This window comes from Cryptomeria japonica, chromosome 9 (assembly GCF_030272615.1).
Source record: "Cryptomeria japonica chromosome 9, Sugi_1.0, whole genome shotgun sequence".
NCBI classification, from domain to species: Eukaryota; Viridiplantae; Streptophyta; class Pinopsida; order Cupressales; family Cupressaceae; genus Cryptomeria; species Cryptomeria japonica.
Window position 1 is genome coordinate 472,323,188 of NC_081413.1, and position 14,614 is coordinate 472,337,801.

The 14,614-nt window shown below is 39.4% G+C and overlaps 1 protein-coding gene across 6 annotated transcripts in view; it reads left to right on the plus strand.

Annotated features, from left to right (window-relative positions):
- Window positions 1-14,614, plus strand: part of LOC131075948 (alpha-mannosidase) — a 318,620-nt gene that overhangs the window by 203,689 nt on the left and 100,317 nt on the right. For all 6 annotated transcript variants that reach the window (XM_058012933.2, XM_058012930.2, XM_058012932.2 and 3 more), the window contains one exon: window positions 10,657-10,722. In XM_058012933.2, coding sequence (XP_057868916.2) covers window positions 10,657-10,722 — 66 coding nt within the window. The remainder of the gene's footprint in view (window positions 1-10,656; window positions 10,723-14,614) is intronic.

The window sequence follows — 14,614 nt, forward strand, 5'->3', positions numbered from 1 at the left end:
TTTTTATATTTCTTTTTCTTTTCAATTTATTTTGTTTTGATTTTTCTATTTCTTTTGTTTTGATTTTTCTCTTTTCCTTTCTTTTCACTTTCATTTTGGCTGGTAAGCAATGAAGCCTACATGGGATTGAGCCTTATAATGGTCGCTGAAGCAGAGCTTCAAATTTTTCACTTGCAATGACTTCCCTTTGACAAAACAACAGATCTAAGCAATATTAAGCATTAAATGTGCAATGATTGCAATGTTGGTGACAAGACACAATAAGCAACTAATTTTTTTAAATGAATAAGCCTCAAACCAAATGAGTTGACTATGGGGGCAATCGTCAATTAGGTGTTCTACCAAAGTGGAGATCCAAGAAATAAGCCGGAAAACATCTTGACTTCATTCACCAAAGCTAGGCAAAACAAACATTATAATGTCCCCTTCTCATTGACAACCTTCCAGTGGTCCATTAGCCTATTTCTGAGACCCATAGGCTAGGTGGAATGAAGAATGAGGGGTCCAGCATTGATGAAATGAGGACTTACTATTTTTAGTAAGTCAGGGAATGACTATTCTGGTGACACTGTCTTACTGAGCTCTCCATGCTCTGTCTCTGGGCGCAAAGTTCATGCTTTTCGGGGCATTAGTTCTTGACTTACTGTTTTTAGTAAGTGGCAGTGTGGCATAATTCTATTTTTTGCAGTGGACAGGGTCCTGATTCTGCAGCAGTTCAATGGTCTTCCTGGCTTAGTTTCATTCTATTCTTGATAATAATCAGTACGGGAGTCATACATGATACAATTAAATATTATTTCCTTATCCTAAAGTTTAATATTTAATTAATCTGATTATTTGCTACTGATTTATTGAATTTGGTATTAATGCCTATTTTATCCTAAGTATTTGGAGAAACTTATGTGTAGTAAGGGATGTCAAAATATTTTAGAGGAATATTATTTTATATTGCATCTCCATTATTTGCCAAGTGATTAACGTGGGTCCATTCCTTTTTGGCGTGAGGTTTGACTTATGAAAAATAGCACTACACTTGGGTCCACATGAAGGTGAAATGAAATGCAAATGAAAGAGTGGAGTTTGGAGGAATTTGCATTTGAATTTGGTTGTTGAGAAGTTATAAATAAGAGCCTTGGGCTCTCATTTGTGGCATCTTGAAAAATTGTAATGTTATGCTGCCGGCTTGGCGACAAAACTTGAGGCTTCGGAGTGCGTCTCCCTAGTGCTACCCGGTTTCGTACTTGAAATACAGTACCTAGCTGTGCATCGTGTTCTCCTACATTCTCAGAGTTTGCTATAGACATTTTTGGTGGAAGTGATTCTGGAGACTTGTTGGTTTTGCCTGTGGCTGAAGCACATTTTCGATCGCACCTTTCTGCTGGAGCGACCAACGGTTATGGGTATCAACTCTATCCTCCTTCCTAGCCATGGCGATACATTGTGTGAGTTTGTAGCAATTTTAATTAAGCAATGAATTTCCTAGACAAAATCGAACTTCCTAGGCGTAGCGTGGGTTTTTGTACTTGCATTGGGATGTGTGCCACATGAATATTGGGTTGTTTGGGTTTTAGTTTGGATTGGTTGCTGTTGTGAGTGATATATTGTGGGTTTGGGACTGATTTGAGTTGATTCAGGTGAAAAATGAGGGAGTTATGAGCAATTTGGTGTTTCCATAGGCTGCTGATTTGTACTTTTAGCCTGCAGATTGGTTGTAATAGAAATTTATGTTCTTGTTGTAGAAATCTGCATTACTCTTCTCATCTTATCTCTATTTTGTAAGGTTGTTTCAGTAGTATTGATCAACCAATCTTGCTGTTCTTATTTGTAATCCCCACTGCATAAGTGGAAGAGGCTAGCTTGTCGCCTTCTTGCTTTGTAATTTAGTTTATGTACTCTGTCCTCCCACTGAATAAGTGGTCGAGTGATAAGTTTAAGACAATGGTCCTCCCGCTGAAATATGCGGTAGAGTGATTGAGTTTCAGTTTCTTGTTATTTTCCCTTGGCTGGTTTACCGCGAAGAGTTTGGTTTCTATCCTGCTGGATAAGCAGAAGGGGTTGGCTTGCCGCCTAGGCATTGTAATTTTCAATTTGTTTTATGGTGCTAACGATCCCCGGAACACCGTATGCTCTCACCCTGCCAGATTGGGCTCTCGGTAAACAAAAGGTGGAAGGGTTCCCTTTCAGCAGTTTGGATTATTTCTCTAACCTTAACGGGTTGTTGTGTTTGCTTGTAACTCTTACTGTTAAAAACAAAAAAAAAATTTTACTGGGATATTATAGTGGTATCAGAGCTAGTTTTCCTGCCAGCCCATGAGAGTTAGTGGGTTCAGAAGTCTCCATGAGTGACAGAGGCGTCAGATACTACTACAGTTTCAGATTCCTATAGTGCCCGAAGATGACACATTTTCAGAAGTACTGAGAAACAGAGGGAAGGATCTAGATACCTCAGATTCAGTTGATTCAATGGCACATAAGACTACAGAACCAAATGAGGCACCCGATAAGAAGGCATATAGACAATTCAATGCCATGATGGACATGATGTCTCTACTGCTGGCCAAGCTCAACCAAAATGTTGTTGGGGTCACTAATCAGCCCAACAATGGACCAGAAGCCAACACTTCTAACGCTCCTGTAGGCAATGGAAATGGGAGTAACAACGGGAGTAACAATGGAGGTTCAGCCCCAAGGCCTTTACAACCTGTATTTTTGCCAAAAGAAGTACAACAAGCTGAAACAGAGATACCCACAACTAATGAAATAAGAAACAACTACATGGAGTATGCTTCCCTTCCTGGTGAGATCTGAGATATCCTAACTCTGGATTAGTTTATGAATCAAAAAATGAAGAGAGGAAGGAGGAATGACTACAAGTCCACTACCCCAAGAGATTTTCAGCAAGCTCTTGGAAGAGTGACCTTAGCACACTTTGATGGAAGCACTAAGAGTACAGCTAGAGCATGGGTACAGAAGTTGGACAATTACTTGTCCTTGAGACCTTTGCCAGAGGAGGATGCCATCAAGTTTGCTACCTTGTAGTTGGATGGAGTGGCCCACGAATGGTGGTACCATGGGTTGGGTACCCTTGGTCATAACTTAATCACCACCTATGCTGATTTCACCAACAAGTTTATTGAGAGATTCGACACCAGGGATCTAGAGGTGAAGTTTAGAGAACTTGCACAACTTAGGCAGCAAGGTTCATTGGACACTTACGTGATTGAATTCCAAAACCTGTCAGTCATCGTGAGTAGCATCTCAGAGAAGCGGTTGGTTGTCCTTTTCACTGAAGGACTTGAAGAACCTTTGAGAGGATAGGTCAAAGCTTTTGATCTACCCACTCTGGTAGAAGCTATTAAAAAATCTAGAAGTATGGAGTTGGCTGCCCCAAAGAGTAAAATTCAGTCCAAGCCTTTCCCTTTCAGAAAGGATAAGAAGAAGTTCACTAATCAGACCAAGAGGTTCCCTCCGCGTATGGATGATGGGCTCCGTTAAGAGCTCCGAAGAAAGAATCTTTGTTATTTTTGCAGAGAAGCTTGGGTTCCCGGACATAAGTGCCATGGAAAAGGGAATTTGCATCAGACGGAGTGCTATTTAGAAGATGGATCAGATACTGAAATTTCAGAACAACAAACTTAAGTTGAGGACAGCGAGTATGAAGAGGCTCCTGAAGGGCCTAAATTTGGGTCAGAAGATAGAGGAGTGGTTGCTCAACTCTTGAGCATTCACAAAAATGAATCCTTCAGAGTTCGGGGTGTGATTGGAGAGCATCGTGTCATAGCTCTCATTGACACAGGTGCAACACACAACTTCATTGATGAGAGGATTGTTGCAAAAAAGGACTAGTGGCAGAGGAAGTTGAGGGCTTCAAAGTCATGGTAGCAGATGGCTCCACTATATCTTGTAACCAAATGATTTCCAACATGTCTCTGAAGTTGGGGAATCATGAAATCAGAGATGACTTTTTTGTGGTGAGCATTGGAGGGACTGATGATGCAGTCCTTGGGATTCAATGGTTGAGGTCTTTTGGTGAGATCACACTAAACCTACAAACCATTGAGCTGAAATTCATGTCTGAAGGGAAGAAGGTAGTGTTGAGAGGAATGTCGCATGGGGGACTTAAAGTGGTATCCTTGAAAAGAATGGAAAGGCTGATCTGCCATAATCAGGTGGAATGGGCAGCAGAGTGTTTGATAATGCCTTCCAATCCATTGGTAGATAAGGGCAGTTATTCCTCAGATCTTTCAGCAATGATCAAGGATAGAAGCAAGATCATGGTCATGCCTTCAGAACCACAAAAAGAGCACAAAAATTATCCTGAAGACATTCAAGCTTTGATAACCAAGAGAAGCAAGGTGTTCAAAAATCCACCTCCTGGCAGGCCTCCTGAAAGAGGTGCCGAACACATAATTGAGCTTGAAGAAGGAGCTAAGCCATTCATGACTACTCCTTATTGATATCCTAAGAAGCAGAAGGATGAGATTGAGAAAGCAATCTAAGAATTGCTTGACATGGGTTACATACGGCCTAGCAAAAGCCCCTTTGCTTCGATTGTTATTTTGGTGAGAAAGAAGGATGGAACCATGCGCATGTTTGTGGATTACAGAGCCCTGAATTAGAAAACCATCAAGAATCGGTATCCTATTCCGAGGATTGATGAGCTCATTGACGAGCTACATGGGCAGTGTTCTTTTCCAAGATTGATCTCTGGTCGGGGTACCATCAGATCAGAATTAGAGCGTCAGATGTGGAGAAGACTGCTTTCAAATGCCACTTTGGGCATTTTGAGTTCTTAGTCATGCCCTTTGTTTTGACTAATACACTTGGTACATTCCAGTCATGCATGAACATAATCTTCCAAGAATAGTTAAGGAAGTTTGTTTTGATATTTTTTGATGACATACTAATATTCAGCAAATCTTGGAAAGAACATTTACAGCAGTTGGATGAAGTGTTGAGTATATTAGAATCTGAATCCCTGTTTGCCAAGGAGTCCAAGTGTGAGTTTGGGATGGAAGAGTTGCTCTACCTTGGTCACATTGTCAGTGCGGGTGGTGTGAAGGTGGATCCTGAAAAGATTAGAGCCATCATTGATTGGCCTACTCCCTAAAACATAACACATTTGAGGGGATTTTTGGGGCTGTGTGGATTCTATCAGAGGTTTGTGAAGGGATTTCTCAGTTGGCTGCCCCCCTTACAAATCTTACAAAGAAAGGAGCTTTTGAATGGTCCGAAAAGGCACAAACAACATTTGAGCAGTTTAAAGGGATCATGAGTTCCTGCCCTGTTTTAGCATTGCCTGATTTCACCAAGCCATTTGAGCTACAGTGTGATGCATCTGGAGAAGGTGTCGGTGCAGTCCTCATGCAGGATAAGCATTCTATAGTCTTTGAGAGCAGAAAGTTGAGAGGTCCGGAGAGACTGTATTCCATTTATGACAAGGAAATGCTTGCCATAATGCATGCCCTTGCAAAGTTCAGGCAGCATCTGGTGGGGAGTCAATTCATTGTTAAGACTGATCACAAGTCTTAAACACTTCATGCATCAGAAGGATTTAAATGAGAGACAACAGAAATGCGTGAGTAAGTTGCAGGCTTACAATTTCGATATTGAGTATGTTAAGGGGAAAACCAATGTTGTGGCAGATGCCTTGTCCAGAAGACCCCATTTAAGCTCACTTTGCGAGCTTACTGCTGATTGGAGGGAGTTGTTGCTTGCTGATTATGCCAAAAATCAGTTTGCAACCAGCCTTATAGAAGGTACTTTTCATGATGAAAGGTACAAACTGGTTGAGGGATTGATACTGTACAAGGGAAGAATCTTCATAGTAGCTGAATTTAAGTTAAAAGAGAAGATCTTGAAGACTTTCCATGACATCCTCCTTGCTGGTCACCAAGGTTATTTCAAAACATACAAGCAAATCCAAGAGAGATTCTTTTGGAAGGGAATTAAAAGTAATGTTTTGAAGTATATTAAGGAGTGTCATACATATCAAAGGAACAAAGATGAGCACACTCTACCAGTTGGTTTGTTACAACCCTTGTCTGTTCCCAGTCAAAAATGGGAAAGTATTTCCATGGATTTCATCACGGAGTTGCCTTGGGCTCAAGGGAAGGATACTATCTATGTGGTGGTGGACAGACTTACAAAGTTTGCTCATTTCTTCGCCATCACCAGCTCTTTTACAGCAGCACAAGTTGTTGAAGTGTTCTTCCGGGAGGTGTTCAGATTACATGGTTTACTGAAGAACATTGTGAGTGTTAGGGACAACAAGTTCCTAAGTGCTTTTTGGCAGGAGATTTTCAGATTGTGTGGTATTGTGCTCACTCCAAGCACCAATTATCACCCTCAAACTGATGGGCAGACCGAGATAGTGAATAAGTGGTTGGAAGGTTATCTTAGAAACTATGTCTCGGAGCAGCAAAATACTTGGGTGAGATGGCTTCACCTAGGGGAATATTGTTACAATTCCTCCTATCACATGTCCATCCGTATGTCACCATTCATGGCACTATATGGTTATGAAGCTCCTAGCTTCGCAGACTTCGTATTTGGTGATAGCAGAACCCCTCAGGCGAAAGATATGTTGCAGCAGAGTTAGGATATTCTGAGGATTATGAGGGACAATCTCCAGCATGCACAGAATCAGCAGAAGTTGTATGCTGATCAACAGCGAATTGAGCGCACCTTTGAGGTGGGCGACACGGTTTATTTGAGGCTCCAGCCATACAAACAGTCTACTCTCAAGAAGAGTGGGGTTAAGAAATTGAAGCCACGATTCTATGGACCTTTCAGAGTCAGCAAAAGGGTTGGAGAAGTGGCATATGAGTTGGAATTGCTAGCAAGCAGCAAGATCCATAATGTATTTCATGTGTCTCGCCTTAAGAAGGCTCTACGACATAATGTTGTTGCTTCAGCTGAGTTACCTCCGCTTGATGAGGAGGGGGAGTTGGTTTTGGTTCCTGAAGCTATCCTTGAATTCAGGGAACGATCATTGAGGAGAAGAGTGATTAGGGAATACTTGATCAAATGGAAGAATCTACTAGCAGAGGATGCTACGTGGGAAAATGAGGAGATTTTACTACATCCAACCTTACAGTTGCTTGAGGACAAACAATTTTGGGGAGAGCGGACTGTAATGTCCCCTTCTCATTGACGACCTTCCAGTGGTCCATTAGCCTATTCTTGGGACCCATAGGCTAGGTGGAATGAAGAATGAGGGGTCCAGCATTGATGAAACGAGGACTTACTTTTTTTATTAAGTCAGGGAATGACTATTCTGGTGATACTGTCCTACTGAGCTCTCCATGCTCTGTCTTTGGGCACGAAGTTCATGCTTTTCGAGGCATTAGTTCTTGACTTACTATTTTTAGTAAGTGGCAGTGTGGCATAATTCTATTTGTGGCAGTGGATAGGGTCCTGATTCTGCAACAGTTCAGTGGTCTTCCTGGCTCAGTTTCATTCTAGTCTTGATAATAATCAGTACGGGAGTCATACGTGATACAATTAAATATTATTTCCTTATCCTAAGGTTTAATATTTAATTAATCTGATTATTTGCTACTGATTTATTGAATTTGGGATTAATGCCTATTTTATCCCAAGTATTTGGCGAAACTCGTGTATAATAAGGGATGTCGAAATATTCTAGAGGAATATTATTTTATATTGCATCTCCATTATTTGCCAAGTGATTAACGTGGGTCCATTCCTTTTTGGCGTGAGGTTTGACTTATGAAAATGGTGCTACACTTGGGTCCACATGAAGGTGAAATGAAATGCAAATGAAGGAGTGGAGTTTGGAGGAATTTGCATTTGAATTTGGTTGTTGAGAAGTTATAAATAAGAGCCTTGGGCTCTCATTTGTGGCATCTTGAAAAATTGTAATGTTATGCTGCTGGTTTGGCGATGGAACTTGAGGCTTCGGAGTGCATCTCCCTAGTGCTACCCGGTTTCGTACTTGAAATACAGTACCTAACTGTGCATCGTGTTCTCCTACATTCTTAGAGTTTTCTATAGACATTTTTGGTGGAAGTGATTCTGGAGACTTGTTGGTTTTGCCTGTGGCTGAAGCACATTTTCGATCACACCTTTCTTCTGGAGCGACCAACGGTTATGGGTATCATCTCTATCCTCCTTCCTAGCCAAGGCGATACATTGTGTGAGTTTCTGGCAATTTTAATTAAGCAATGAATTTCCTAGACAAAATCGAACTTCCTAGGCATAGCATGGGTTTTTGTACTTGCATTGGGATGCGTTCCAAATAAATATTGGGTTGTAGTTTGGATTGGTTGCTGTTGTGAGTGATATATTGTGGGTTTGGATTCGGGTGAAAAATGAGGGAGTTATGAGCAATTTGGTGTTTCCATAGGCTGCTGATTTGTACTTTTAGCTTACAGATTGGTTGTAACAGAAATTTATATTCTTGCTATAGAAATCTGCATTACTCTTCTCATCTTATCTCTATTTTGTAAGGTTGTTTCAGTAGTACTGATCAACCAATCTTGTTGTTCTTATTTGTAATCCCCACTGCATAAGTGGAAGAGGCTGGTTTGCTGCCTTCTTGCTTTGTAATTCAGTTTATGTACTCAGTCCTCCCACTGAATAAGTGGTTGAGTGATAAGTTTAATACAATGGTCCTCCCACTGAAATATGTGGTAGAGTGATAGCTTAATGTAATGTCCTCCCGCTGAAATATGTGGTAGAGTGATTGAGTTTCAGTTTCTTGTTATTTTCCCTTGGCTGGTTTACCGCCAAGAGTTTGGTTTCTTTCTTGCTAGATAAGCAGAAGGGGTTGGCTTGCGGCCCAGGCATTGTAATTTTCAGTTTGTTTTATGGTGCTAACGATCCCCGGAACACCGTATGCTCTCACCCTCCCAGATTGGGCTCTCGGTGAACAAAAGGTGGAAGGGTTCCCTTTCAGCAGTTTGGATTATTTCTCTAACCTTAACGGGTTGTTGTGTTTGCTTGTAACTCTTACTATTAAAAACAAAAAAAAAATTACTGGGATATTACAAAATAACCCTACAAAACAACAGGGGGACAACCCCTCCAAAGGAAAATCTACACTAAAGCAACAAAGCAAACTAATCTAAAATAGAAAACGGGAAATCTAAACTAAAAACGAAAAGGCAAACTGCTCTAAAACAGAAAAAGAAAAAACCTAAACTAACTATGTACAAGGAAGGACTGATTGTCTGCCGCAAGGTTGTGGACTATTGCAATCAAGGAGGAAATTGTCTAATTCATTATCTATGAATACAATAACTCTCAATGCTGATGTGTTCTATCTTGTTTGGTTAGGGATATCACAGCAACCCTCATTTGATATATGGTGGTGTCCAATACCACATTGAAATCCTTGATAGACCCAGTTTTGGCACAACTAGTTGCGCATTAATGCAAAACATGACAAGTTGCGTAGGAGGAAGCAAAGTTGAATGAAGAAGCTATTGCAAAGGTAGTCCCCTCGGTCACTACAACCTATAGGGGCAAATTGGCTCAAATAAGAACAAGGGAACTTCAGTCGAAGAAAAGAGTGGATATATTAATGCTTAGGAAGCCAAGAATAACAAAACAAAAACAAGCAAAAATCAAGGATAAATTGACATCGATTCAGGAATACCCCTAAACTCATTTTTTTACTCCCCATCTTCCTCAAAATCCTCTTCTTCATACACCTCTATACCTTACCCTGCTGGTTTCAATCCTCCAAAACAAACCTCTTTAAAACAAAGGCCCTTTTTCTCTTAGGCTCTTCCAAACCTATTAACAGCCTCCGCCTCATTTGCCCCTTCCAAACAAATACCTAAATTTCTTTTCTCCTCTCTTTGCATAATATTTAATCACCATTTAGTGGAATTACCTCAAATTCAGAGGAATTAACTAGGACTTGAAGGTAGCTCTTGTATAATTCAATTATATTACATTACTTAAAAGTAAATGAATTTAATCAAATATTTTTTCTCATATCCAATTAATAACACCTTAAATGAGAGTGCTTCTACTAGAGAACTTCTTAACCTATGGTGGCAGTATATGCTTCTTTCTAAAGTGTAAGACACTTCTTGGCCTCAAAAAATGTAATTGTCATAAAAGAAGTAATGTCACTATTTAAGTCACTCTATTGCTCCGTTTACTAGCATGGGCTGCACAGTGTGTAAATATTGAAAATGCAGCAAAATGGGGCATTTCTATATTCCAACCATCAAATGAAAATATCATTTCTCCTGTTTAATTTTCTATTTTCTAAGTTCAAAGTGGCTAACAGTTACATAACCAACACCAAAGGTACGGTTTAAACGTGATAGATTATTCATTTTATATCGTACCATCATGTTAACTTGGATGTAGGACTATATCATTAAAAAAAATCTCAAATATTAGTCAGCAATTTAATCTTAATGTCAAGATAGTGCCAGTAAATTCTATATCTTTGGTCACTAGTGGCTTCACAAGGTGATACACCATGTCTACATGATAATAAACTAGGACAAAGGTCCAAATTTATCATTTGAAGTTTGTTGGAATGTACATTACAATTGTATAGCCTATGTTACTACAGTCTATGATGCGTATAATTCGATTATTCTTTGAGTTGATTCCACTACTTGTCAATTGGAAATAAATCAATTTGTTGTTGCTTGGAATTTCCAGGTTCGGAATTACAGATCAGATTGGAACCTACAAGTAAACCAGCCAGTTTCAGGAAACTATTATCCGGTAAGTGTTACCATGCAAAGGATTCATATCCTTCATTTTGTTTATCCCAATGGAAAATAAGAACTTGTGAATAAGAGTTAAAGGCATTATATGGTTCCATTTTAATTTCACCCTCATGATTGAATTTTTTTCCTTAGAGATTAATTGAGTGAGCTTTTCTTTACCTTTAAGGTTGTGATCCTTCTAAGATTGTATTAATCCAGTGTATCTCTGTTAATTACAAAAAGTTGTGATGCTGTAAAAGGCATGTCTTTTTGTTATGCAACCCTAACCATCAAAACTTGTATCAGTAGTTTTGTGAGTTTTTCTGATCTGGGACTAATCCCAGTATTAATAAACAATATAATATTAATACTAGAAATTATGCTAATATGTCACCTGCTTACTTTGAAAACTGCAAGTTCTCGTGTTTTCAATATTCTGATTTCGATCAATGAGTTTAGCGCTAACGATCTAGTTCGTACATACAGCTAAATGGTATTAACAGAATAACTCAGCTCAAGCTCTTCTTACTACAGTATATTTAGATTGGTTTGCAATAATTTGTTGAAGTCAAGAAAAGAATCATAGGTCTTGTGGGAAAAATTAATTTATAAATATTTAAGCTACTGTTTTTGACCCTTGGCTGGTTTAGCTCCTCCTAATCGGAGAAGAGAAGACAGCCCTTTGACAAAATTATGATGAATTCTTGATGCCAATTTTCCCTTCTACATGTGCCGCCCCTGCTTTCAGACCTGACCTCTGATGTAAATTAATATGCAGCATTAAATACCCTTTTCTAGCACTGAAAGTGATAGACATAGCTTCATTAGTGAAGCGCTCCAGCCATATGAAAGAATCGAAGCAAGACAAGGCCACTATGAGCGAAATCGCGGTCTCCTTAGCTGGCCGCCCAGGTCTAGAAATGTAATCAGAAATTATGCTATGCAAATCGTCCCCAAATAGATTGATGCTGACCTCTGAAATCGGCAAATATACTTTCCAATCAAACTCCAATCGAATCTTCTCAAATATGCACAATCTGGACCTCAATATGAAGCCCATAGAAAAGCAATGATTCTGCTGGTATTTCACAGCATCAAAAATTGCAAACATATTGAAGAGTTGATGTTCTCCAATGGCTGGAAGCAGGCAGAAACCCTTGCCCTTCCTCTTTTCAGAACTCAAATGTCATAAACAATACTCAAGAATAATGAAATCGATTTCATTGAGGGAGTATTTATAATTCCTCCTTAAGGCTTGATTTCCCATGAAAGACATATTAATAACATTTAAACTGTGTAGAATCATTGTTGCTAGCATCCTTTGTAAGTTGTTAGAATACCCAAGGAAACCTTGAGCCAAGTCAAGGGTAAGAGGAGGCAAGTCAAACAATAAGTTCGCTCATTTCCTTCACCAGGCTTGAAGTTTGGCAAGACAAAATCGCACAAATCCCTCTCACAAACTCGAAAATCACTTAACGAGAAATCCCATGTTTTCATCTAAATACTCGAATTTACCTGAGAAGGGGGCGTTTAAAAAGAAAGTCATTTTCATCTTTCACCTTCAGGAGACCGAGTTTACAAGAATGATATCGCACCTGCAAAGTCACCAATCGTGCCGAAAATGATGAAGGGCTTCAAATTCGCGCACTCCCTCATTAGGCTGAGAATAAGTCCAATCTCACAAAATCCACTTATTACCCAAAGTGAACAGAAGAACATAGTTGCACATCTTCACCCAAATCGCCGAATTTTGCTAAGGAGTTTTAAAATGAAAGCTTGTAAAATGCCGTTAAAGGACAAATTTCCTGAAAGAAAGAAACAGAAAATCGCATTTTTTGAAGAGAAAACCCGAGTTTGACATAGGGGCGCTAAAAGTTGTTTTCTCACATTTCCCCCATATAGGCCGAAAACTTAGACAAAGTCATAGTTCACAAATCACGCAAATGGGGCTCTAGAGCCAAAAATGAGAAAGAAATTAAAAATCGCACAAACCCCTCATTTTAGCCGAAAATGAATAGAATATCTAAGTCGCGCAACACGACCACATTAGCCGGAATTAGAAGGCAAGGGGACAATTCACAAATTGGCCTAAAAGGCCGAAATGTGAGGTGAAGTTTCAAAATCGGCTTGTAGGCTGAAAAAGCTAAGAGGGGTAAATTCGTGCAAAAACCCTTCTCAGGTCGAAAATGATAACCAAAATCGCAAATTTCGTCCAAAATGCCAAAGTCGCAAAAAGGACTCCCAAGCCCAAAATTACCATAAGAGGGCATTATAACTTAGAAAAATAAAATCGCCCATTTTGCCCAAATGACCCGAAGTTCTAAAGGGGCATTTAAACAAAGAAGATTGTCGCGCATTTCAGCTCCCAAGCCCGAAATTCTAAAGGGGCATTTTTAACGAAAGTCTCTCAAAATGATCTAAATGCCCGAAATTAAAGGGACGTTAAAGAGAACAAGAGTTCGAATCGTGCCAAGAGGATCAACGGGCATTGAAAAGCAAAATTGCCCAAATAGATCAAAATGCCTAATTCTTTTTCATTATTACAAGAGGTCATTTTTAGGCTAAAATTCAAATTCACACTTTAGGCCTGAATAGCCCGAAATTATTAAAACAAAATCGTTCTCTCTAATAAAAAATCTCATAAGACCACTAAATTGGCCGAAATTTAGAGTTTGCTAGGTGGATCCAAAATCTTGCAAAATGGTTAAAAGGTCCGACATTGCCTAAAAAGTTAAATTTAATGTTTGTTAAATTAATTTATTTAATTTTTTCAAAATGATTGATTCAGGATCAAATTGACTGTTTGCAGATCGACGACTACGAGAAGAGGCTAAGGTGGCGAAAACCTGAAGCGCTAATCAAAGCATGATTGCGATCAATGCCGAGAATTGAAAACGCAAAGAGAAAGATCAAAATGACAAAGCCAGTCGCTGCTAACGAAGAGCGCATTGCAAAGGATCAAAACCAAGCATGAGGAAGTGCACCCTCACCAGACCACAAGACGAAATCCACCGAAGACAAAGAACACACAGGAGCATACAAAATGTGCATTCTTAGAAACACAGAGCCTAAAGAAATTCCAAAAAATCAATTAAAAAATGAAGTTGTTTAAATATAAAAGACTGCCTGTGGGTCTTGTTCAAGATATTTTAAAACAAGGGGACACAGATCAGTTATGTCCAACTACCGGATTGACTCGAATTGATGTCAAATAGTTGTAGGTAGTTGAGAAATATGGTTGGGAGGATAACTAAGGATTGATTGGGCATGGGTTAAAGCTGCCAAGTTCTGGAAGGCAGATCAGGGCCCTTGGATGCAGTCAATCCTGAGCCTTGATTCAAAATTGTAAAATCTATAAAAGGCAGAGGCCTTTCTCTTGTAAAGGGTTAGATTCTAGTTAGATTTTTAGAGTTAGACAGTTAGAGCGGGTTAGAGTTTTTCTAGAAAGTTAGATTTTAGTTGTTAGGAATAGAGTAGAACTGTTGCAGAAATTGTTGTAATAGCAGCTGAAATCAATATATGGACATTGATTTGGTGTTTATCATCTTGGTTTAATTCTGTTTGCATGGTTTCCTTCAACAGGTTTAGATAGATTCTTTCTGGTGTGTGGGTATTTGATGGATTCGGGTTCATACCATTGGGGATATGCTGATTGTGTATCTTTGTGTATGGTTAGTCTAAACCTTTAAAATTGTCTTTAGTTCAATTGTAGGTGTCTATCTGAGCTGCGTCAAAACTGGGTGCTTAGGCATGCACCTGCAGCCTAAAAATCTTCTAAGTCCCCTTGAACATTGCACCGTTCTTGTGGGGTTGTGAGTTATTTTGGCCAAGAAGGGATTGGTTATGTTGAATCTGTCTACTCACACACCAGTCTTATTAATTTTAATTTTCCTAAACGCTTCTCCTTT